This window comes from Ixodes scapularis, unplaced genomic scaffold, assembly GCF_016920785.2.
Source record: "Ixodes scapularis isolate PalLabHiFi unplaced genomic scaffold, ASM1692078v2 PGA_scaffold9__187_contigs__length_104089568, whole genome shotgun sequence".
Lineage (NCBI taxonomy): Eukaryota > Metazoa > Arthropoda > Arachnida > Ixodida > Ixodidae > Ixodes > Ixodes scapularis.
Genome location: NW_024609884.1, coordinates 59,996,417 through 60,021,643, shown reverse-complemented (window position 1 = coordinate 60,021,643; position 25,227 = coordinate 59,996,417). Strand labels below are relative to the sequence as shown.

Genomic DNA, 25,227 nt, shown 5'->3' with positions numbered 1-25,227 from the left:
ATATTTACTACATTTGGCATGCTTCGGTTGTTTAAAAATGAAAAATATGTGCTTGGGTACGCAACTAAACAAAGAATTTTGGAAAACTGTTCATTTCTACAGCAAACTATATAGTAGCAGAGCTGCTTTCGTGCTTTTTTCATTTGGCGCTAAGATAGTGCGAGAGATTTTTCGCCCCTAAAATGTAAAATGTCGTAAAGATGAACACATTTGTAGGTTTGTGAGATCTTCGCAGCAATCTTTCGGCTCCTTCCCCGCTATGTCACAACACAAAAAATCTTTGTGTCCGACTAGTTTAGCGACCCTGGTGTGAAACTAGACATCGTATCTTTTGATGCCATGACTGCAGACACTATGCAAAACACACATGGAGTCCACATTTATTAAATCCCAGTGCAAGGGCCATTGGAAGCCTCTTGTGGCCAGCTTTACACAATTAAAGGCACACTCTTTAGCACAGTAAAGTCTTGCACGCCACGGTGTTTTTATGCACATCCCACTTATCCGACGCCCCATAAACTGAATTTCTGCTTTGAGAGTCAGGCACCATCAAAGTAATGGAAGGATTTTGTTATCCCACCAACTGCTGGGCTAACCAAATCACCGGTTATCCCACCAACTGAGGCAGGCGACACCAGTGCTGGGACTGAGCCTGCGCGAGCGGCGCTACAGTGCAGTTGCAGGTTGTGCTCGCTCAGATGGCAACGGCCACCTCGTTGAGGATGTCTCGGAGGCGTGCCAGGAGGGCCTCCAGCGCTTCGGGGCTGCGTAGGCCACTGGGCAGGCTGCGGTGCAGCAGCACCAGCACATTGCGGTACTCCGCTTCCTGGAACTGGCACCCGTGCTCCACTATCAGGTTCAGCACGTCCTGCGGTCACCCGGAAAAAGCCTCGTCTGAAACCCCCGGACTCTTCCCGGGCGGTCAGTGTGTTTCCAACTGTACCGGCCCTAAATTGACCGGTCTGCTCATGGGACATTCAAAGTGTCTGAAAGCTCCCGAGGCTCAGTGCACCAAAATTGAGAACGGGTCCACTGTACGAGCCTTGCATGCACCCGGTACAGGCATTTTAATGCATGTCGGTTCCTAAAGCTAGAAAAACACCAATTAGTTCAGCCAACAGGCAAACCAACATTACTACCAACTAAAGTGGGATAGCACTTCCAGGTAGGGCAAGATAAAAGAATAGACCTCCTTGAAAGCGTGATTGTGTCCCAGAGTGCTGTCCCTCTTGCGGCTCAGACGGTTCCGTCTTTTCCCAGTGCTAATGCTACGGAGGGTAAAACCCCCGCCCTCACCTCGGGTGAGTGGTAGAGCAGCTCAAAGTACTGCCGGGCATAGTCCAGGGCCACTTCCCGGTTCATTGTGATGCTCGTCAGGTTCTGCTGCATTGCAAAGATGTTTCTGCACCTGCAACAGGGCGCACCTTCAGCAATACATTCCCGACATTTCCTCGCCCCATCTTGCTGGTGCTCTTCGGGGCTTCCGTGCAGTTAACCGGCAATTTTCGAGGAATAGTGGAGAATACTCCTAGAGGGACTTTTTGACTGTTGTAAAACAAGGAAAGTGGCCTCACCTAGAACATACAGCTCTTGCAGCATCGAGCAGAAAATATCTTCAGAGTAGGACAATTAAGAGCATGAAATGAACATGGGCAAAAAGGTCCCCCAAAAAACTGCATAGTGTTCAAGATGGAAATGCCATCTTGAGTATGCTCGTTCAGGCGCTTGCACCTGAGAAAGCAAACATTAAATTTTCCCCGTGGGACCAGAATTTCCAATAGAATGTAAGAAAAATGAATTTTTTTTATTTACAGAATACTGCAAGTCAGTATTGTGGTCCAAGCAAGAGTGAATTTAATGTTTATGTGGAGGTAAAATACTAGAGATTATACGAAGCAAATGGAAGAAAGGTAAAGTAAACTTTGGGGGATCACGACGCAGACCAACACCGAGCACTTGGCACGCCTTAGCAAAGGACTGAAGAATAATTTAAACCACATAGGAACTTCTAGACAGACGACTAACACCTAAATTATATGGCACCTTCTCTGCAGGGCTTCAAGAAAGGTTAAAGGCTTGTTCCACCAAATCCCAGGAACCCAGAGCCTGAACAAAGTTGGACGGCCCCAAAAGTCAATATGTACATAGTCTGTTTCACTTGAAAACTATAGTGCTGAAAGAAATTTAGCTGATTAACTTTGTATCTGCTATTACAATGACTGAAGAAATCCAGGTTTCAAATTATCTGCACTTAGAAAGAGCAGAAGATAAATAAAATGCAACTCCACAAGCTGTAAATAAAGACATACTTTTAGACACAGCATTAATGCAAGTTTTGATCCTGAATGAAACATCTACTTTGAGCTACTGTTGCTAACGCAGCATCACATACATGAATAAGCCGCCTCGGCGGCTCCGAGGCAAAGCGCCGGCCTATGGGTCCCCAGGTGGTGGTTTCAAATCCCAGCCGAGGTGCCCAGAATCTGGCGGAGGCTTATTGCGGAGAAGATCCCCAGGTGGTCAAAATTAATCCTTAGTTCTTCGCTGGGGCGTGCCAGATGCCCTTTGCTGGTTTGGCACATAGAACTCCCAAATTTGACTTCGACCACTTAGGCGGCTGCCATTTCGATGATGTACTGTTCCGATATTGTGCTATTTTGGCACATGCTCTTCTCTCGCAGTGCCACTTTGACACTGTGCAGTTTTGTTGCTTGCTATATTGATGTATGCCATTTTGATCGTGCTGTTTTATCGTATGCTGTTCCGTTGCATTGCCGGTTTTGGCATCACCTTCATTTGCTGTTTCCTCAACAGCTATTCTAGTCTGAATCTTGAGACACTATCATATTCACTCGAGTAATAGCTGCACTGTTTATGAAGAAAACCTGAGGGTTCACTTTTCCGCGGAGCACGCGAATTGCCAATCACCGCAATCGACAGCGTGATTCCAGCGGTTTACAGGGCAGAGATAACGTCTTCGCACGAAGATACCATCTGTGACGATTGCATTTGCATGGAGAATAATCGTGTTCTCGATCTAGTTATTCGCTATGTAATTTATGCGCAACGCGATGATACGGTATATATGTTTTGCGGGAAAGCAGATGCAAGGGCCTTGTTCATAAATAGTGCAGCTATTACTCAAGTAAATACGGTAATTAGCATGCCAGGGAGGGTCAGGCCCGGAGACTCAGAAAATGTGGTCAGTCTGGGGAGCTTAAAGCATTGGCGGAATACCCCTATACACTTTGTGCCTGTGGCCGTGCGGCATTTTCTAAGGACAATGTGTGGCACCATCTCTCGATATAAGCATCATATGTGAGTGTAGACCATCTGTATCCCAGTCTGGAGTTCTAAGTTGCACGGATGTCATTCTTATTTAGGAAAATGGAGCTATGCCTTAAAGTTTCACCAGGTAAAAACATGCACCACTAAAATATCTTTTGGATGAAAATCTTAGATTGTTACATGTGGGCGGTGTTTTTTTCCAGTTCATTATGCAGCAGCCCAAAGATCGATCCTACCTTATAGACTGGTTATCCAAGAGTGCTTGCCGCCCCTCCAGTTAACCATGACAAAGGCTAATTGAGCCATACTCCGTTTGATCCCAAGATGTATCACAACGAAGGTCAGAAGCCCGACACGATAGCTTCGGCAGTTGCTCCTACTGCACAAGAGTTGGTGCAGCCGAGGTGCGTTGGAGCTTGCACTTGCACCCTTCACTGCGGTACATCTGTGGGTGACGGCCCTTCCTGCACCGGCACTATGGTGCCTGCAACGTGCCTCCAACTGGAGTGTTTACCGCATCCTTGTTTGTCGTCCCTCCATTTCCGCCTCATGATGTCACACTCACGTCATGCTGTTGCCTGTCGCAATTCTGGAGGTGGCAAAGCAGCGGAGGGGAATACGGCAGACGCCTGTTTTGCTGTAGGTCGCTCTCCAGCTCGACAGTCCTCAGAATCTTCAGCAGCCACGAATTGGGACACTGCAACGGCAGCAACGTTTATGTTCGCTCGTCTTTTTTTTTGCTGTAACATCTACGACCAGCCGCCAAAATCGCGACATCAGACAGCTTGGTAAGCCGGCTCGAGCGACGTCATTTGTCGTTGCTAGGGGACTCCCTTCGATGCGGGGCACTAAACATGCCGGTTGAAGACACATTCCAGACACGGGTACTGAGCATCCCTGCTGGCCGCCGTCGGGGCCAACCGTCTCCACCCGACGACCCAACAAAGAAAGCGACTTGAAGCCGCATGTTTGGGGTTGTCCCGTGTCCGAGACCAACTTACACCTTCTTGATGCCATTCTCGTTCACCTTCTGGATGCTCGATGCGCTGTTGATCAGAATGGAGGCAATGAGGTGGCCCAGACCCTCAAAGATGTACCTGCAGAGAGGCCACCCTTAGGACCCAGAGAAAAACTTGTGCGCCGACTCACCTGTGCTTCCTCTGTTGCAGGCAGGCGGTCATGGCCTCGTCCATGCTTGACAGGTCCTTGGTGAGCTTTATCACCTCGGGGTCGGGTTCCTGGCTGTCCACTCCACTGGCAAAGTTGCCCTGCAAACAGAACTCGCATGAGGCCCCCGCCGAAACTTCAAAGCGACACTGACACAGTCCCTTGACCTGCTCATATTTCTTTGATTAAGCATTTTCAGTGGGGTCAGATGCCCAGAAATCCCGTTTTCTACTGGGGAAAATGACTTATTGGACGGCCTCCCAAGATCAGCTCTGTTGGCTTCCTCCTCTCCATTTAGTTACCTTTTAAAGCAAGTTAAAAACCCTGGGGTCAGGGTATTGCATGAGGGAGTGGTTAGGAAAATAACGAGGCACACTGTGGAATGGGTACCTTGGAGGGAAGCACTTCAGGCAGGCTGTTGCAGTCACAGATGTTGCCGAGAGAAAAGAAGGAAGAATTCACATTCGCTCCATCATGCTGACAAAAACCACAGAATCTGTCCCGCGCACCTGTGCAGTGCGTGGGACACATTCTATGCTCCCGTACGCAAACCACACTCCGTGTGTGATTCGTAATTTTTTTTTTCCATCGTGCACCACAGATGTCAGCCAGGGCGAGACCGAGCAAATGAGCGTGCTGCACGGGCACTACCTTATAGGGCCCTTGCGCGATGCGCGACGTAAATGAGGCAAGCGGTCACATGGTAAAACGTCACATTGCTCTCGCCGGCACGTTTTGCTGGGAGCTCAATCCTTTCAGACCAGCTGTGCCACGCAGCTCAGTTGCTATAATATCCGATGGCCACCGCGCTGACCTAGGTTCGCCCCACCGGGGATCGAACTTGATATATAAACTTTATATTTAACCGAAAGGTCCATTTACACTGGATTGTTTGCTTAGGTTTTCTTAGATTAAGCTATAAATCACCAGACCGTGCATGCTCCGTATGTCACGTGCAAACCTACAACTCAAACCGGTTGCTATGCTTCATACGAGGAACAGATATCCCGGTGACTTGCGGCGCAAGCACACAAAGCTCCCGTAACATAATGCAGCGTAAGCAGTCAGTGCCGTGTGAGCTGTGCTTTAATGTCGTAAAACGCTCCCACTGTGGCTATGACGCTCATCCATGTCGATCGATCCTGATGCTCGTTCATGATGGTTTTCTCAAAAAAACTTGTAAAACATAATCAGTGTTGTGTTTCCGGAGAAATGAAGGCCAACATTTGCAATGGTGATCAATTCAAGGGAATATGCGAAGCGGTTACGACGGTTAGAAGGGCAGGTGTGATGATCGTGAGGGATCACCCTCACCCGTGGGGCAAAGCAAGATTGTCATTTCTCCCCCTCTAGCCCACCATAATGCGGTGGTAACGTGAATAATGCGTGCAGATAGTAGTCAAATAAAATCTGCCTGAAAGACAGAATTTGGCAATATGCGTGTGTAAACTTGAAAAGGTTAGTGACCTGGGTTTATCTCTTTCCTGACCACGCCCATAGAGCGTCGATCACCCGTGATTGATGGGCACGGAGGCCCATTTTAAAACTTGCGCAATGCTCCCGCGCTCGCTGCATCACCTCGTAGGTAGTTTGAAGACTACATTGGTTTCTGTGTTTCTCCTTCCACATGGCAGCAATGTTTAAGTCGAGCGTGAAACAGAGGGTGCGTCGTCGTCATTCACAGCCATGGCCCGCTTCCACGGGGCCAGTGCATGCTCGCAAGTGTGGCACTTTGTAGGGGTTTACCATGATGATTTTGACCTGAGACTGGGGCAAAAGAAGAACATTTTTTTACAGTAGAAGAGAAAGTAACAGGGACAGACAGCATCTAAGAGACACTGTCTGTCCCTGCTACTTTCTCCTCCACTGTAAAAAAAAATTTCCACCTTCTACCTTAGTCTCAGGTTAAGATCAACATGGTAAACTTCTACCAGCTCGCCTGCGCACTGACCGTAATTCTCCGGAATCCTCCACCAATTTCTCGGACTCTGATAGTAACAGTGGGTCTGATGATGAAGCTAGACTATCATAGTTCAGTTCTGATGACCTGTGCTTCACCACATTGAGAAACTGCTTAGCCAATGACCCGTCAGTAATGAGGGCCGACTTGATTTTTGGTAGCTCCACTATCTTTTTACACGAGAACTCTAGTTTTTGCAGAGCTTTTGGTTGTGAAAATGGGTAATATTTCAAATTTCTATTTTTTTCTAGCTCTTTTTTTACTCAATATATAGCCATATCTTTATTCAGCTTAGATCAATTTCCTTTTTTGTTTGACGAATTATACATTGCATAAGAATTCAAGTATTCTTTGATGTTTACATCATTTAAAAGCCCATTTATTTAGTTTAATTTATATTGTTGGTGTCAAACATGTAAATCCAAGTTTCCTCACAAAATAATGTATCAAAAAGCCACACAAAACAGGCATTTTCCCCACGGTCAGGAAAGAGTTAAGTTCATTGCCTGCACCTTCACAGTGAATAAAAGTGTCATTCTTTGCAAGACTAAGTTCTGAAAATTACTTACTGTGAGTTTGTATCATTCCTACACCACCACAGCTATTCGATAATGAACACCTGCCACTTCCCTCTAGTGCCACAGAAAAACACGCGGGTGTTTCCGATCACGAGCCGCTCCTTCTCACGGGGCGCCACCGTACCGGGACGAAGAGTCCCCGGCGTGCCTTGGCTAGCAGCACCATCGACAGGGGGAATCGCTACTGGCCTTTTGTTCCAAGTAAATCGGATAGCCGCTGTGGTACACGCAAGAGCGCAAAAGAAATGAACGCCACAAGCTGGAAACCCTATGTCGCTCGCAAGAAGCAATGCATGCTTTCCCACGGCTGCTTCGCGTGCTTCTCTCCCAGCTGCTTCGACGGTGTGTCAGACGCCAAAGGACAGCTCTCGTAGAGCCTGATGCAAACACCCACCTGTATCGTGACGGGCAGCAGGTAGTAGAAGCAGTGGACGCGCACCTCGAGGTGCAGCACAAGCAGGCAGGTGTCTGCTACGTCCTGGAAGTCCCTGGCCAGCTCGCCCAGTGCCCTGCAGGGGTCCCCATGACCAACCCGGGAAATGATAAATATCCCACATATTTATATCCAATATTTATCTCCTCTTCATATTTTGTCTATGCAATTCTAGCACAGTTTTAAAGAAAAATCTCGAAGCAGCGCGGCGAGTCTAAAAACTATTGAAAGCCGAGAAACAGATCTTTTGCCAAAAGGACTATGGATCAAAGTGCCATCATTTCTCAAAAAAACATGTTTTTGGTCACGCGTTTTAAGCGCAGACGGCAGCAGACCATCCATGAGTACTTTGGACAATAAAAGGAAGTTTAATTTTAACCGTTTTTCTGCCTTTTCTTTCATTCAATCACTCGGATAATTCAACCAAATTTTCAAGGTCCTGTCGAGGTTGAATTAACGAAATTTACTGTATCCAGCTATCAATTTCAAATTTGGAAAAAAAAGGGAATCATATATAATGATTAACGCAGGTTGTCAGGGCATCTCTGAATAAAATATACTCTTGCATAATGAGCAGTTGGTAAGTAACAATCAATTGCCAAACATCCCCTAATTAAATATTGAAAGATATTTAATGCACTGTGCCACTTAAATGGCACAGTGCAATAAGAAATTTGTTGCCCATTGTCAACATATGACATACCTGTTAGAACTCAGGCAACTGTGTTATCCTTTGGAAAATTTAAGCCGTGAGGAGATCAAGGTGCTGAAACTAAAACTCGAAAGAGCAAAGGAAGTCCCACCCAGAAGCGACACCAGTGTCTGCAGCAGGCATGAGTAGCGAGTCATAGAGAATCAACCTGACAGTGGCGGGTTATTTAAAGGTCACGTGACCGTAGAAAAGGTGCGCCACACTCTCATCTCTCTTTGGGCGGTAAGCTTTCGGTGCTTTTCCCCCTTAGTTTTGGTGGATTCTAGACAGCTGAACTTTGCCACTGAATAGTGCAGAGAATTTAGTTCTCCAACTTCTAACAACTGCTATACAGTGAAACCCGTTTATAACGAACAGCAGGGAACGGTATGATCAGTTCGATATAGGAAGCAATTCGATATAGCAAAAACCATTTACAACGAACTTCCACAATGCGTTCGTTGTAAGGCGAGAGCCTCTCTTTCTTTCTTATCTCTTTGCTTCCGCTTTGTAATAACGCACTGGAAAGTTTTTTTTTTTTTTTTGCACGCGTACAGTTTTTTTTTTTTTTTTAGCTTATCTCCCCTTCTGAATCGCTTCTCTTCGCACAATTTTGTTCGCAACTTGAGCTTTTGGAATTCTTTCTTTCCCACTTTTTTTTGGGGGAAGGGACAGGCTAGAAGACGACTATTTGTTCGCTTTTGAAAGCCTTCTCGGGGGCAAAAGTTCAACATAGCCAATATTTTGTTCGCTATAAAAAGTACTTTTTACATGCATTTTTATTTAAATTTCCTGCGAGTTCGATATCGACAATAATTCGCTGTACCTGGGTTCGTTCTAAACGGGTTTCACTGTAGCATATTTGGGTGACGGACAATGAACATCTAATTTGAATGTGTCTGATATGAGGCAAATGTTTCAAAAGTTAATTAGCTTGCAAATTATTACTTTTCAATCCCACCTAATGTCCGCCGCAGTGAACAATGTTATGCCAAAGGAATTATTTTTATGCGAAAGCATTAACTCTCCCATGGAGTGCAGCCGGCGTTGTCTGTAACCACAAAAAATGGCACCTAGTCCCGTTGGCTGAGTGTAACGGCACCTAAATGCCGATTGGCTAAGCGAAATGGCACCTAAATGCAAATCATCAAGCATGCACATTCAGAAATAAAACGCAAAGAAAAGCACAGCAACGCAGATGCATCGTCGCGGAAGGTGTGGAGCCAGCGGAGTTCGACGCGCCTGCACAGTGGGGGAGCGTGATGCCACCGCTGGAGTGCCGTGTTCATTAGAAAGACCAGGGCGCGCTGCTTGTAGGAATGTGCTGTGTGTAGGAATGCTTTTGCATTCCTACACTTAAAGGGGCTCTGCAAGCATATTTAAGCATCTACCTTTTTTTCGGTTTCCACGTCTCTTGGGGTTCGGGCAAGCCGGCGGGCACGGAGAGAGTAACTCAATATCAGTGCGTCATAATTTAACCGGATGACGCGGAAACTTCCTCCACTGACGGGGGTGACCCGCGGTACCGAAAGCGCGCGATATGTGACGCTTTTGGTCCTGGGCTTACTACTGGTAAGAACCGCTAAAAGCTTTTTTTTAGTCGAAGTACAAAATATAAGTGGCACGAATCGTTTCTATTATTTATAAAAGTAGTTTTTGTTCAGCATTTTAGATCAGAAAAGAAACGAATCCAGTTTATAAAGTACGGAAACAAGAAATGACCCGTCGACATACCCGCCACCAAGCGGTGGAAAAGGCGGCGCATACTAGAAAGGAGTAGTGAGATCAGGCGCCGACACAGAAAGGTTCCGGATGTATGTGGCAGCGCTGCGGTCGTATGGACTGGAGGATCCGACCGGCTCCGAGCGTTCCGAAGGCCTTCGGCGAGCAACTTTGTCTTGCGGTTTAGCCCTTTCGCGGTATGGCAGTGCGAAGTGGCTCCCATTCTGAACTGATCTTTACCTTGTGTTTCCTGTTGTTTGAGACCAATGAAGTGTCATGTTGAATTAGTGTTTCATCGCGCAAATGCAATGAGAGTCGCTCTGGCTGCCCGCTGCATACAGCCTATCCAGAACATGCTTCAGTGGCGCCCTCTTGCGCCGTCGATACGGAGTGCGGCAGCCGTGAGCGCTCGCTGAGCTCACTACCCCTTCTCTAGTTCACGGCCACTCAAGCACCAAGGACGTCATGAAGGAGGTTATTTTTTGCTTGTTCTTGTCATTTTAATTTGCCTATAACTTTTAAAATAAAGCGAAATTCGAGAAAAGAAAAGTTTCATTAAGTTACTACGTTCAGTGCGCACAGGTTCGAAGCAAAATAAAACCCAGTAAAAAAGTCCTTGCAGGGCCCCTTTAAGCAGTTTTAAGTGTCTCTGTCGAATCTTTTCTATTCCAGGCTGCCCTTTTTCAAAACTTACTGAGATGATGTGACTGTGACTTAGTGTGCAAAAAAAGAAAGGTGTATCAACCCATGGATCGGCTCAGAGGGACGAGGGACGACGACGAAGAAGAGAAGAGATGGGTAGTGGTGTGCATGGAGAGCGTGCGAAGGACTGGCCAGGAGAATGTGCTGGGTCCGAAAGACACCATCGGCCAGGGTAATCGGCTGCCCGCTCCCGCTGTCTGAGCAGAAGCCTTGTCCCGGCGAGGGCAGTGCATAGAAATCTACGCTGCCCGGCCCTACTGCGAGAGCACACGGTACGGTGACTCTTGAATCATCGACGGAAGCCAACCGCTCCTGCTCCTGACTGCCAGCCACAACCGTGGGCCGACAACGACAGCTCCAGACACGAGACCCGCCGCTGCGCATGGTTGTTCCAAGACATGGTGACCCTTTCATTTCTTTAACTAAGCTAAGTTTTCTTTTTTTCTTTTAGTATATGATTTCTTGATTTCTTTTGTAAATACATGTTTTAAAAAAAACAAAGGACATGTGTATCTTGTCTATATTTCACCCTAAAAAACCTTGCTACACTTACCCTCGGTTGTTGGTGAAACAGCCTGTATATTTACAAGTGCCCTTGGGACCCCCCTTGCAATGCCTACTCACTGTGCCGCCGTGTCCTGGGGTCGGGAGGCCGCCACACGCTGCACACGCCCGCTCAGCCATTCCTGCAACAGAGGCAACTTCTCAAGCAAGAGTCCCAGTATGGCACACTGCAGTTCCATGTGCCTCAAGACTTCCCAGAAAAGGCTCCACAGACAAGGCTCGCCAGAACGACCCCTCAGATTTTGAACCCCTGCCGAGGCAAACGCTTCCCAAGCTACGTTTGCGCTGCTTCACATAAATTCTCACCATTCTGACTTCGTGTTTGTAATGTTCAACTTAGTCATGAGATACAAGAGGGAAAACGTGGTCCTAGCTTCGGTGGAGGCTCTCAGTAAGAAGCTGCTGTGGGCCTCACGGCAGAGAAGCCTCAGACCGAACAGAGAGATGAACCGAGCCAACGCCGGGCTTACTAGGGACCTCCCGGGCTTTCTGCCTGGGAGGTCCCTGGTAAGGTGTTCCCGCAGTGACTGACAGAGTCTTTCGATGGACCAAAGGGAACAATTACTGAAAGGAAACAGCACACAAGCCAAGCAAACCGGGAAAGTCCAGTATGACGTTGGTCAGATTGGAAGTATAAAGGGATCTTACATGCACCTCTTATATTCCTACAAGCACTCGCACCGAATGCTGTCGGTGTCAAGCCCAGCTGGAATGAAGGCTCTTGCGACCAACTGCAATTACTGTATAAAATACTGAGCAAGCACCCAATCTAAATTGGAAGATGATCGTGGACAACTGGGGGATGGGCGCTTGCTAGGTCCGAGAGCAAAAATACGGAAGGTGCACGCTGTCGGGTGGGCCCTTGCTTGGTCCGACCACTAAATTAAAAAGCGCCGTCATTTGCCAAGCTAATCGATTGTGCCAACGTGTAAAAACAGAATGTCACCGTTATTGTCACCGAACAAAAGGGTAACCCATCCACCAATATTTATCTCCTTTCGTCTCTGCACACCTCATCCACCATCTCCTGCTTTGCCGTTTCACCCGTGCTATTAATTCTCACGCTGTCCGCCGGTCGTGGAGATAACTGCCGCCCACGGCGACTGGCCGCTTGATGTCTCTTTCGAATATTTTTGAACTTGCTTAAAATAAGGAAGTGGGCATTTGATATGTCCTTTGATAAGTTTTGAAATGTTTCAAAAGTAGGGGATGGGTACATACTGTGACATGGGTGCACGCTCGGTATTTTACGCTACCACAATGAGTGAACAATCCGATGAGCCGGTCGTTCATCTCGCGATGAGAGCAAGGTCATTCAGCACACCTGAAAGTACTCTGGCATATTTCCTTCAGTAAATGTCGTTGAAAAGCTTCAGAGGTTGCTTCACAAAATAAATCGTAAAACACTAGAAAATACCTTACACTGTGTATAGACATCAATAGCCCCACTTTTCTACATTCTTTACATAGACTTCTATGTGTAGCCTGGTATCAAGCCAGGCTACACATTTAGATTGAATGTTAGCAATCCAGTCAATCATAATAGAGTGTGAGGGCCACACAGAGCAAGCATATTTCTTATCCAAATGGCATAAAAAGGTGGTAGTTGCCCGCTACTTGCCTGGTTTCAGCAGCAACAGATGACAAGCTTTATGTGGACTTCATTTAGTAGACAGTTCAAGCATATTTCAAAACTAGTGCAGAGTTAGGTGTAGGATGTGCAGAGTTTGCACATGGGAATTGCAAAGCAAAGTCAGCATCACACAGAAGTGTGCCCAACAGGAGTGCAATATTTAATTTTGTAATAAAATGCATAATTTATTCAAAGAGTGGCAATATATTTTTATTTCAGTATGAAGTAAATACACGTGATTACTTGCTCGTGTAACACAATATCTGAGCATTGTCCCCATGTCTCTGCTGGCACATTCTTCATGTTTGTACGTAACTCTCAACGACATCTCCGCACACCTGCAGCTCAATTTTGCCAACGACACGTTGGGTTTTCGCTTTGAGCTTAAGAATCGCTTGTGGTTTGTCGACATAGACATGAGATTTCACAAACCCCCAAAGGAAAAGGTCACACTTAGTCAAATCACACGACGCTGGTGGCCAATTCTGGTCCCCACTGCGTGACATGACACAGCCAGGACATTATTCTCGCAACAGAAAACGCATGTCGGCAGGGTCGGGGACATTTTGACGAATACCGTGTTGCACATGTTCATAAGCTCGAATATCGACACCTTTTTCATAAGTTATGCGTTTTCTTGTGAAAGTGAACCCGTCATTGGTGAAGCCCACACTCGAGCTCGTTGGCAGTCCACACCCCAAGCGTGATTCCCCGGCCAGCCGAGACGGGCACTCACCAGGCTCTCGTGCAGTTGTGCAAGCACACGCAGCTGGGCCACATCTGCCAGGATCTCGTGCTGGGGGATGAGCGTGCCACTGGCCAGGTTCCCAATCAGGATCTCGGACTCCTTCTTGTTGCGCAGCCGCACCTCCTCGGGCGACTCCTGCACGTCGCTCTCCTTGGGCTGCTGCAGGTTGGCCCAGTTGGGCAGAGACCTGCACGCCACAAACCCAGAGGAAGCTTGCCAGCCGATGGGAGCTAGTGGACAACCAACTGACGGCAAACCTTCTCCTCAAGCTCTGCTGCTTGTCGGCTGCAAACCACTTTACCAGCCGGCTCGCTGGACTGGCACAGTAAAACGCCTTTAGAACTAAGGGTTTGTTTTTTCCGTGTACACCAACAAACAGCGAAAGTAAAGTCCCAGCTAGTTTTACTAAAATCGAGGAAAGCCAAAAAACCTTGAATAGGAAAAGCCCAAGCTTCGTGGAACGAAATCTTCATTTGCACGTTTATTTTGTGTTACCCGGAACAGAGTCCCCCATTGGACTGTCCATAAGGATGCTACTTTCATTGGGAACCCCTTACGTCATTTCCTTTTCTCATCAGTACTGGGAAGTTTTCTAACTATTTGGGCGACGCGCAAGTTTCCCGGAGGTTGAGGAATCTCACGCCCGTGTCATGCCTGCGGCCCGTTTTCTTCAACGTACGCCCCGATAAATGTAATTTTTTTGACAGACACCGAAAGCTGACACTGAAAAACATCAAATATGGGAGGGGAGAGGGGGGAATTACACTCCCCCGAAACACCTTAAAACTCGAAGAAAAATAAACCCTGAAAACGCAGAACCCTATTTATATCTAGGGTTTCCTGCTTTCAGGGTTTATTTTCTTTCACATTCGGGCCTGTTCTCTCTTTTTTTTTGCCGTGCATTAATTTGCGTGACATCAGAGTGCCACAACAGGAGTGCGCGTGCCGCTACAGCACACGACATGGGAGCGTGAAACCAGTTGAGCGCGAGACATTTGAATGCATGTGTGCGCTGTGGAAAGTTTCAAGAATATTCGCCACTCCAGCAACCTAAAGGTGTTATTACAATCCGTTTAATTCTTAGCGTGTAACGCTGTTAAAGCTGCTTGCACCGAAGTGCGGCTTTGTGTTGCGGTCCATTTGCATGTGCTCTCACACAAATGAGACGCTAGATGAAGCCCCATGCTTGCACCGTAAGCTTTGGCACTATTATAGAAGAAGTATGAAAGTTAGCATTCAATAAAAAAGGTAGCTTTTAAGAGGTCGTGATTTGCCGGTTCAACAAAATATTCCAGGCTTTTGACTCATTCGGGGCTGGAACTGCTTATACTCTGTTTCACTTTATGTGCGAGTGAAGCCGAAGCTACAAGCACAAGCAGGTTGCTCTGAACAATGCATACACCGCACGAGTGAATGTGCCTGGCAGAGAATCTATGTGCGAACGAAGCTGAAGCCACAAGAGCAAGGCTAGAGCTTGCTCTTGTAGCTTCAGCTATGCTCAAACTTTAAGTAACTAACCGCTCCTTGTTTTTAAGGGGGGACATGGCCTCGGAATTCAAAATTTTCAGAAAAAAACCTTTTTTTCAAAAATGATATGTTTATGCTTATTAACTTCCAAAGAAGGGTTTCAGAAACCTTCATTTATAAACATGCAGGATTTATCTCAGAATAAAATATTTTCGACATGTTGGCAGCCCTCAGAGTCAGCAGGGAGCAAGTTTTTTGAGTTTTTTATTTACCGCTGCTTCATACTCGTTTAACCTAGCCAGAACATCTTACCCTCATTGGAAGTGCCATTTACTCCAGATTTAGCCCGTAGGAGCTTTCCAAGTTTACAAGTATCAATGGCCAGGAGAACCCAATACATTGAAATAGAAAAAATTCAGAAAATTTGGTATGAGCAATCTTATTGGTTGAGACCTGAAACAGGGTTTACGATTGGTCCTTCCCGGTGACGTGATATTGTGTCATCTACAGTAACGCCCCTTTACAGTATTTTCCACTTCAGATCCTATTCCTGCTTTGCTGCTCTTTCTCAGTGTGATTTGCCTCTTAGTTCTTGCCAGTTTATCTGTCAGGGAAGGCCCGCTACAAAAGTTAGCGTGCCTACAAACAACAGAAACTGGTAGCTATTGCCAGGGGAACAGGGAAGTCTCAAAGAGGAAGGTGCTAACAATGCGTCGGGTGAATTTTGCCTACCTCGGACTCACAGAAAAGAGAGAAACCTAAAGTTGAAACTTCAAATGCATTTTTCTCAGTTTCACTTTTTGGCAGGAAATGTGGTATGAGGAAATGTATCATCGGACATTTTGAAAGTGTAAAGATTTCATACAGTGGTGTCCTGGACTGAAATTTTCTGAGGAACAAGTTAACGTACTCATATTCTGAAAAAGCTAAATTCTTCATGACAAAAATTGAATATTTTAGAACGCAGAAATTTGTTAAAATTGTTTGCTCTTTTTGGGTGTGATTGTTTTTCTCTAGAATTGCATTTTCTACAATTAATTTTTACCTTAACTTGCACTACGGGTAATCTACTTCACATTAGACCAAACATTTTGTGGATTGCAATTATTATTTTTCGTTAATACATTTCCTAATAAAGTAACTTTTTTCTGGAGCTTGTTAAGCATAGTATGTTGTAGAATTGGCCTATAAGACTGCAACTTTAGGTGTCATCAATCCTAATGGGGTTCAATTCACCCTGAAAGTTTGAATCAATTTAAGACATTGGTTCAAAAGTTGACCCTCCCAGGCCATGTCCCCCCTTAAGACATTGCTCGTAGAAACTGTACATTTGATGATATTTTTTGCATTTTGCAAAACAGCCGTTTTTGCTTTTTATCATCCAAAATTGATTAGGTGATATCAAATTTAGGGGTTTTAAGAGCCAAACCAACAAAGGGCATCGGAACGTCCCAGCAGAGGACTGAGGATTAATGCCGACCACCTAGGAATATTTTTGACGGGCAACCGAGGTATCAGCTGCACGTCAAGAAGCCTTGCAATAAGCCTAAATCAGATTGCAGGCACCTCGGCCAGGATTCGAACCTGCCACCTGGGAATCCGCAGGCCGGCGCTTTGCCTCAGAGCCACCGAGGCGGCTGTTGGGGGATATGTGCTGCCACTTCCAAACGAGAACTGAAAAGGGCCTAAAAGTATTGCCATAGGCAATGGCCACCCAGGTCCGAACATAAATCAGGGGTGGAAGCAAGCTTCAGCCTTTTGCAGCAGGTCTGGGAGCAGCAAAGGTGCCCCTTTGGAGCAGCTTTGGAGCAGTCGAATTTCTGCTGTGGAGCAGCTCAAAAGCCACGAAAGTCGAGTTTTGTAGCAGTATTAAGTAAACCTTGGAGCTGCTCCCGCAGGTCAAACTTGGGGCTATAAGCGCAAAGATGTTTTGCTAAATACAAACATATATCACAACGAAAAAGCCTCTCCACGTGACGTTCCCGAACCATTTCCAAACGTACCCTTTCCTTAAATATATTCCAGCCCATAGCATAAAAAGTAAACAGTGTAATTGCAATTTATCTGAAAAGCAGCTATTGAGAATATGGATTTCCAATAAAAGGCATGAAGCGAAAAATAGGGACTCTAACCAAAAATTTAATAAACATTTACCCGACGTTTCGAGACCAGTTCGGTCCCTTGTTCATGGGCGAGCGACGAAAAGAAACACTGAAATGCCAGTTGTGGAACTACAAAAACCGTAGCAGAGTTAACAGTTACCATTGACAACACTGAACACAGGAGCCGACATAACAATCTTATTATTCATGGATTACACGAGGCAGAATCGGAAAGAGAAGATATCCTAGCTAGGTATGTTACGGAGGAAATCTTCCTGAAACAACTAGGTGAAGAGATCAAGAGCATCAAAAGGTTGCACAGGCTTGGAAAAAAACTACAAGGAAAAACAAGACCTATTATTATTAAATTCATCGACTACAGAGAAAAAATTGCAATATTAAGGAACTGCTCAAGCTAAGGGGAACGGCTTTACTAATTTCTGAGGATTATTCTAAACTTGTCAGGACGGCACAAAATGTCTTTGGGAAAGTTCTCAGCAGGAAAGAGATAACGGTGTTCAAATTACCGTAGAATACCGTGCATCCGCCCATACCACATTAAGCGCCCATACCCAAATTTATAAAATCTGAGAAAATATGCACAGTACATTGATATGTAGAATTGATGACCGGACAAGCACCCATCCCCCATTTTTTCATGATTATCTCAAAATTTTTAGTGGGCACTTGTTCAGTATTTTACGGTAAGTTGAGATTTGATAAAATGATCGTGGGGAATGAAACTTACGGTTGGAATCATGTTAGTGATGAGAGATATAAATGTAATACAGTGCCACCCACTTATAACGATAATGAGAAAACCCACAATTTCAATCGTTATAACCGGTTATCGTAGTATATGAACTAGAAATTGATCATTTCCAGTCTAGAAACTCTAGAAACTGATCATTTCCAGTCTAGAAACTCTAGAAAGTGATCATTATAACAGCTACATCATTATATCTGGTATCGTTATAAGTGGGTTACACTGTAGCCAGAATAATAAATAACATAGCCCACAAAAGACCCAGGGAAAGTTACAGACGTTGAAAGTTATAAAACTAAATGCAAGAAGTATTATAAACAAGGTGTCGGAGCTGGAACACATTCTGTTAACGTACGATCCAGATATAATCGTAATAACTGAAACCTGGCTTAACGGAAATATAGCGAGCAACGAAATCATGCCTCCAGGGTACGAAATTGTTTGAAAAGATAGGCAAACTTTGGGCGGAGGTGTTGCAATAGTATTTAAATCAGGAATTTCTTTTGTTGAAATGGAAGAACCAAAACAGGCCGAAGCACTTTGGTGCAAGGTAAAAATACATGGCTCCTGTCTAGTATCGGGAGTGCTATACAGGCCTCCTAATGTGCCTCTTTCAATCTTAGATAACACAAAGTCATATCTTTTAAAGCACTGTAAAAGTGACAGTAAAATTCTGCTAGCAGGAGACTTTAATCTGTTATCGATAAGTTGGGACTCCTTATCGGCCGGTTCTAAAGAAAGTGACAGCGTGGAATGCCTTTTAGATATCATGCTCACGTTCTACCTAGTGCAGATAGTGCAATCTTATACTAGAATTCAGGGAAATTCAATGTCTATACTTGACTACATACTGCTTAGTAGTGAATACAAAGAGTTTACCGTTTAAGTACTAGACGGAATCTCTGATCATAGACTAGTGCTGCTAGAGCTACCCTTACATTTCCCCGGACCTCAAATTACGAAGACTAAGGTGCTTGATTTCAATAGTGCAGATGACGTTAGTATTATAGATACATTGGATTGATCCCTTGAGAAGTTCATTGATCATTCAGAGCATTGTAACGTGAATATAGATGAGCTTTGGCATCATTTTAAAACTATTGTGGAGAGGTGTCTAACTACAAAATGAAGATTATTAAGCGTGAATGGCCTTGGATTATTCGGGAAATAATACATTTGAAACGTAGGATTGCGCGTGCTTGTAAAAAGGCCAAAGCCACTGGATCAGAGATAAGAAAACAAGCTGTAACAACTCTGTCCCGGGAACTAAAACATATGTTATCTGAGGCAAGGTTTCGCTATCATAATACAGTCAAACTTCGATGTAACGAAGTCGGTAAAATTCGGAATTTACTTCGTTACATTGAAATTTCGCTACATAGAAATTTGAGGCTAGCGTTAAAGAAAGTTTCCACAAATGTTTCTTGGGTGAACAAAACTCAACGAGGACGCCTCTATTTCAGTTGAAAGTAGTCCATCACCTTTGTCTGAGCCACTCTTGGCATTATTATCGGCATCACACGACGTTTGCATTGCCAGACGGCCTGCATTGCGTCTTCGTCTTGGTGTGGGATCTCGAACCGCCTCAAGACATTCATCGCGTTCACCACTTCACGGTTACTGGGCACATCGCAGGTGCCTTGCTCATCAGGCTCGAAGTCGTCCCAGTCTTGCGAATTCACACGAACATCGCTAGCTATCGCCTCGTCGGTCACCTTCTCCGTCGCAATGACAGCAGAGTCGGCGTATAGAAAGTCGTCGTAATCGACGTTGTCAGGGGCGGCTCAATCGCCTTCGAGGCTCCATCGCCCAGGACAACGAGAAACGCACGCTTTTAGTTAGGCCTCGAAACAAACTACTCAGCGCGAACGAAGCCGACGGACCAAACGGCGGTGGCTCTAGTGTCCTCTCGTAGCCATTCTGTACACCACACTCGCCAGATTCGGCCCGTTTCACCCTTTGCGCTTTATCGGGGGCCCATTTCAGCCCATGTGCTTCCCAAAATCTCCTTTGGGACCCCTAATTTGTGACAAATTGTCCACGAAATTTCGTTCTATCGAAATTTCGGCAAACGGGATTTTGTTACATAGAGGTCAAAAATACATGGCGTGCATACACTTGCGGCTAGAAAAAGTTATGTACTTCGTTACATCGGGGGTTTCGTTGCACAGAAGTTCGCTACATCGAGGTCTGACTGTAAATACAACTCTGGAGAGATTCCTTAAATCGTCTCCAGCGAAGTTTTGGAAATATTTATCAGCCAAACAAGCCCAAAAAGATGGCCGCCAGTTTTAATGAACATTTTAAATCTGTTTTTACTCGTTATGATGGACACTTGGGAAATTACACTGTTGATCAGGCTCTGCTAGAGTTGTATGACCTTATTGTAACTGAAGAAGGCATCCTTAATCTGCTTCTTAACGTCGATCCTAAAAAGTCAATGGGGCCAGATTTAATTCCAAATGCTTTTCTGGTGCGTTACTCTGAGTGGATGGCTATAATGACTGTTGATAATATTCCGAAAATCATTAGAATGGAGCGCTGTTCCTAAAGAATGGAAAATAGCTAAAATTCTACCCGTTTTTAAATCGGGCGACAAAAAAATGTTGCAAACTATAGGCCCATTTCTATAACTTGTCAGTGTTGTAAACTGCTAGAACATATAATTTCTAGGCACATTTTCGATTATGTTCAAAAGGTAAATATCTTAGCGGCAAGTCAGCATGGATTTAGAAGAGGCCTGTCTACAGTAACCCAGTTGATAGAAATAACGCATGATCTTGGTAAGGTAATGAATAGCAGAAGTCAGGCAGATGTTTTATTCCTGGATATTAGTAAAGCCTTCGATAAAGTTCCTCACAACAAGCTTCTTCTAAAACTGAATACCATACTTAACTCAAACAAATTAGTGAAATGGTTAATCTCATACCTAGAAGGAAGAGAACAGTATGTTTGTTTTAAAGGTTATGAATCTGATTCCCTTCCCGTTGACTCCGGCATGCCCCAGGGCTCTGTCTTGGGGCCCTTACTTTTCCTATTATATATCAACGATATCACTACAAACATAGATGTCAACGTAAGATTATTCGCAGACAATTGCGTTTTATACAAAGAAGTTAAGTCCTATAAAGACCAAATAGTTCTAAATAACTGCTTAGAGAGGATACAGTCTTGGTGTTAGGAATGGCAAATGAAGCTGAATACCTCAAAAACTGTTTCAATGTCCATTATGTGGAAAAAGTGCCCTCTGGAGTTTTCCTATCGCCATTGATGGTCAACCTATTCAACGTGTCTAAGAATATAAGTACTTGGGGTTATATTTTAGTAATAAACTATTATGGGACAAACACATTGATTACATTACAACAAAAGCGACCCAACGGCTTTGGGCCTTGAAACGTCTCTTGAAGCACTCTTCCCCCATTGCAAAACTATGACCCGTTCACTAAAATTAATATTAATAAGCTAGAAGGTGTACAAAGGAAGGCAATACAGTTTGTTTACAACAAATATGAAAAGCAAAGCTACCCTTCAGAAATGTTGCAACAAGCTAACCTGCTAACATTAAGCGAAAGAGCGCGAATAGATAGATTAAAGATGTTATTTTTAACGATTCAGGGTAAATTAAATATCGACACTTCCAGATACTTTACATTTTCAGGCAGATTAAACACCAGATCATCTCATGCACGTTCAATACTGGACTGTCAAGCATAGCCGTAGACTACGGGGGGGCAACGGGGCTCGTGCCCCCCCTGGTGCCCCCCCCCCCCCCCCGGGCCATGATCCTTACGTGCCATGTAACGAGCTTTTAGAAGTGACAGGTAAACAAAATAACACCCACGTTGCCTTTATTGACAAAATACATGGGAAGTGGAATCCCAGCATGCTTTCGTTACCTTCAATCTCCAGTTCTGGCGAGAAGGTAAATAATGTACCCCCTAAAATAAACTACTGATAACTGACGGTGTGAAAAAAAATTGTGCGAAAAAACACCCCCCCCCCCCCCCTTCCCGGGAAAATGGAAAGTCTACGCCGCTGCTGTCAAGTATGATTGGACACCTTCAAATACTCCTTTTTCCCTAGGACCATTGTTGAATGGAACAAGCTGCCCGCTGATGTCGCCAATTCAGACTCGGTTGACTATTTTATCGATAAAGCAACTCTCTTCTTTTCAAAATAGACTGAAATTGATTTTTCTCATGTTTAGATGACTTGTTAATAGTATTGTTTTGTATGCTGGGTGCTATATATATTGCATAATGTTTTAAGCCACATTTCTGCACGCTGATGTCACCAATTCAGACTCTGTCTTATTAATATTTATTGTTTTGTATGCTGGGTGCTATTTATATTGTATAATGTTTTGGGCCGCATTATCCCTGGTGTGCAACTGTATTCTTCTTATCATTTGTATTTTTGTGCCTCTCCTACCACGGCCCTTGGGGCCAGGTAGTATTGATAAATAATAAAAAAAAAGAAAAAAAAAAAAGAAAAAGAATTTGCGTAGCTCAGCAGGACATTCCCACTGTTCTTCATGCCCTCCCACCGGCTTGCTGTTTGTGTGCCACCACGTGTATTCGCCACGCACGTCACACCACCGAGATACAAAGCCTATGCGCTGATGCTTCTGGGTCACCAAGAGAAGGGAAGCGCACTATCCTGCCCTTTCCATTTTTCCTCATTCCGCACTCTCTTTCTCACACCACCTGCTTTTGCCTCCCGTTCCTACAAGCTGGGTCCATAGCTCAGTCAGCAGTGCATTTGGCTTCCACGGCGGTGACTGGGGTTCGATCCCTGGCACCGGTTGGGCGGTGACTGGGGTTCGATCTCTGGTACCGGTTGCCGTTCTTTTCAAGATCATTAGCGATTATGGACTGACCAACTTACACATCTCGTGCTTACACGGTTCCTGAGGTGGGTTGGCCCTATAAAGCTATTGCTAACATTTCTGACAACGCTCCAACTCACCCAACAGCACTCTTGTTTCGCAAGCTCAACTGGTTGTGCACTCTCTTGACACATGCTCCAATGGCAAGCGCTCCCGTGACACGGCGCTTTTGTGTCGCATCCTTTCCCATTGGCGCTCTCCTGTTGTGCGCTCTCTAAGCGTTCTCCCTTTTTTATCGAGGTAGATTTACTACACACTCTGTGTTTGTCAGTGCCAATTTTTGGCGCCGGACAAAAAATTGGCGTTTATCAGAGCTCATGTTGAAGAAAACGGGACACAAGCATGATATTCCCCAACCTCCATGCAACATGCGCATGAACCGAATGCTTTGAAAACGTCCCAATGCCGATAAGATAAAGAAACAAGATAGGGGTGCTGTTCCCAAAAATGAAGCAGCAGCCTCGCAAGCAGTTTCATGGAGGCTGTGTTCTGGGTGAACGCAAAATAAAGCTGTAGATAAAGGTTTCTTTCCGTGAAGCTAGTGTCTCCTTTTATTCGAGGACAGCTCCAATTTGGGGTTTTTCGGTTTGCCCCAATTTTCATAAAACCGGCTCGGGGACTATTTTTCCGGGTTCATCGGTACACACTGAAAAGACGGAACTCCATCTATAACAAATGTATATATTTTTCTAAACTAACGAATGAGTACTCATCTAAGATGCAGCTTGAATTTCAACTATGTTTTCGAACCTAAAATAAATTTTACACAGAATTAACAGTCCTCCATTTGCAAATGCCAAGGAAGGCAAGTGGGTCTTAGATGAGTGGTAAACCACTTCTCAACAAGGTTGGAAGGAGGTTTTTTTTTTAATCTTTCAAACTTCTGAAGAAAAATGACATGAACATCTCAATCATCTTTATGTCTTCCCAGATAACCTCAAGATGCGTTCAACCCGACCGCCCCTTTCAGCAGTGACCTCATGTAGCTACGGTGGAATGGACGGGTGTTTTCTTATCTATTTGTTGCAACTGAATAGAGAAACTCAACTCTACCCCTGCCCATGCATATGGAAAGAAAATGTTATGCCTCTAAAACTCGTGCCGCTGGCACTTTCAACTTTGGGAATCTATATGAACAGACGACCACCGTAAGTGGTGGGGGAAACATCCATTAGCTTTGCAGAATACAGAAGGGGGTCACGTATGGTCAGAAACAAAAGTTCCAAAGAAACCTTGGTCTGCACAGTAATAAAGTCTCAATGTCCCCTTCATGGCAACCTCTATCCCTTTCGAGCAAAAAAAAAAAAAAAAATTGCCGGAACTTTTATTTGAAGGGCGGCAACAACTCCACAAAATTTGTAACGAGATACCTCGACCCGATGGTGTTGCAATATCAGGAATGAAGTGAAAATTGTATTTTGACACAAAAATGAAAATAGTACTGTTGAAAAATTGCATCACAATACAAAAATTAATAAAAGAAAAACTGAATTTCTGAAATGCTATTCCGATACTGCTCAATCCTGATCTACAATATGATAAGCATATTCTTGATCGATAAGCATATTCTTGATCGACTGATAACCCCCCTCCCGAGATGCCAAAATCTAAGCGAAAACAACAGAACCGTACAGAAACAGCCTCAGTGTCGTGAAGGTATGCCGCTACGCAACTTCCCTGCGCGACTCCCATAACAAAGCGACTTGACCAACAAATATCTTAGCCGCTTCCGCAGAGTTTGTTACAAAGCCGTTTGACTGCACCCTTCTGGCAACTCGAATAAAGGTATGCAGCCTCCGAGATTCCTTTGGATGCCAGTCCATGTGCAGCTGCCTCTCCAGCTCTAGAGTGGAGGCATGTGCCAGTGGTTCTGTTGCCTCACACTACTCCGCAACAAGTGACTGCGACACACTTCGACCGAATGCCTCGTAGGACTGGGAGAGTTGTTCAGTCCAAACAATGATGCTACTTTTGCCAGTAACTCTGGCCCACTCACATGAGGAATCGGCTGATGTCCTCATCCTTGGCCCAGGTGGCACTGATGATCCGCTTATCCTCAGACTCAGGCTGAACAATGCCTGTAACCCAGGCAACGTATCAGCAAGCAGACATTGGGTCAGCCCAATGGCAGAAACACTACTCCAGCCCTAGGGTGCCGCGCGACAAAGAAGCTTCCGAATCAGTGACGGTCCGTGCAAGTATACTAGGGCCAGACTAGGACCAGTATGCCTTAGTAAAGTCCTGAACATTCCAACCCGATATCGTTTTATGACACCTTTAAGGTATCGGCATTTATCGAAGTCACACATGTGTGCAGCTTTTGTCGTGGGACAAATTAGTATTGCCAATGGCAATGGCACCAACACAAAGTCCAGCTGAAGAAATATTAATTGATACACGCGCGTTTAAATTTTTTTTTCTAGCTTATGTTTACGGCCGGATATCATATATTTATTTATTTATTTTTCACAGAAAACGCTGCGAAATTAAACTCAGAATTTCGGAGAATTGGGAA

The 25,227-nt window shown here is 44.9% G+C and overlaps 1 protein-coding gene across 2 annotated transcripts in view; it reads right to left on the bottom strand.

Moving 5' to 3' along the window:
- Nucleotides 1–364: 364 nt before the first annotated feature.
- LOC8023320 (exocyst complex component 4) overlaps nucleotides 365–25,227 on the bottom strand; it is a 63,831-nt gene continuing 38,968 nt past the window's right edge. Inside the window, exons 19-26 of one of the 2 annotated variants that reach the window (XM_029986428.4) lie at nucleotides 24,709–24,790; nucleotides 13,475–13,673; nucleotides 11,166–11,227; nucleotides 7,388–7,502; nucleotides 4,438–4,556; nucleotides 4,290–4,385; nucleotides 1,297–1,408; nucleotides 365–868 (exon numbers count right to left, since the gene is read on the bottom strand). In XM_029986428.4, coding sequence (XP_029842288.3) covers nucleotides 695–868; nucleotides 1,297–1,408; nucleotides 4,290–4,385; nucleotides 4,438–4,556; nucleotides 7,388–7,502; nucleotides 11,166–11,227; nucleotides 13,475–13,673; nucleotides 24,709–24,790 — 959 coding nt within the window. In that variant the 3' untranslated portion in view covers nucleotides 365–694. Of the gene's footprint in view, nucleotides 869–1,296; nucleotides 1,409–3,853; nucleotides 3,986–4,289; nucleotides 4,386–4,437; nucleotides 4,557–7,387; nucleotides 7,503–11,165; nucleotides 11,228–13,474; nucleotides 13,674–24,708; nucleotides 24,791–25,227 lie in introns of those variants that run through there. The other variant, XR_006076891.1, reaches the window with a different exon arrangement.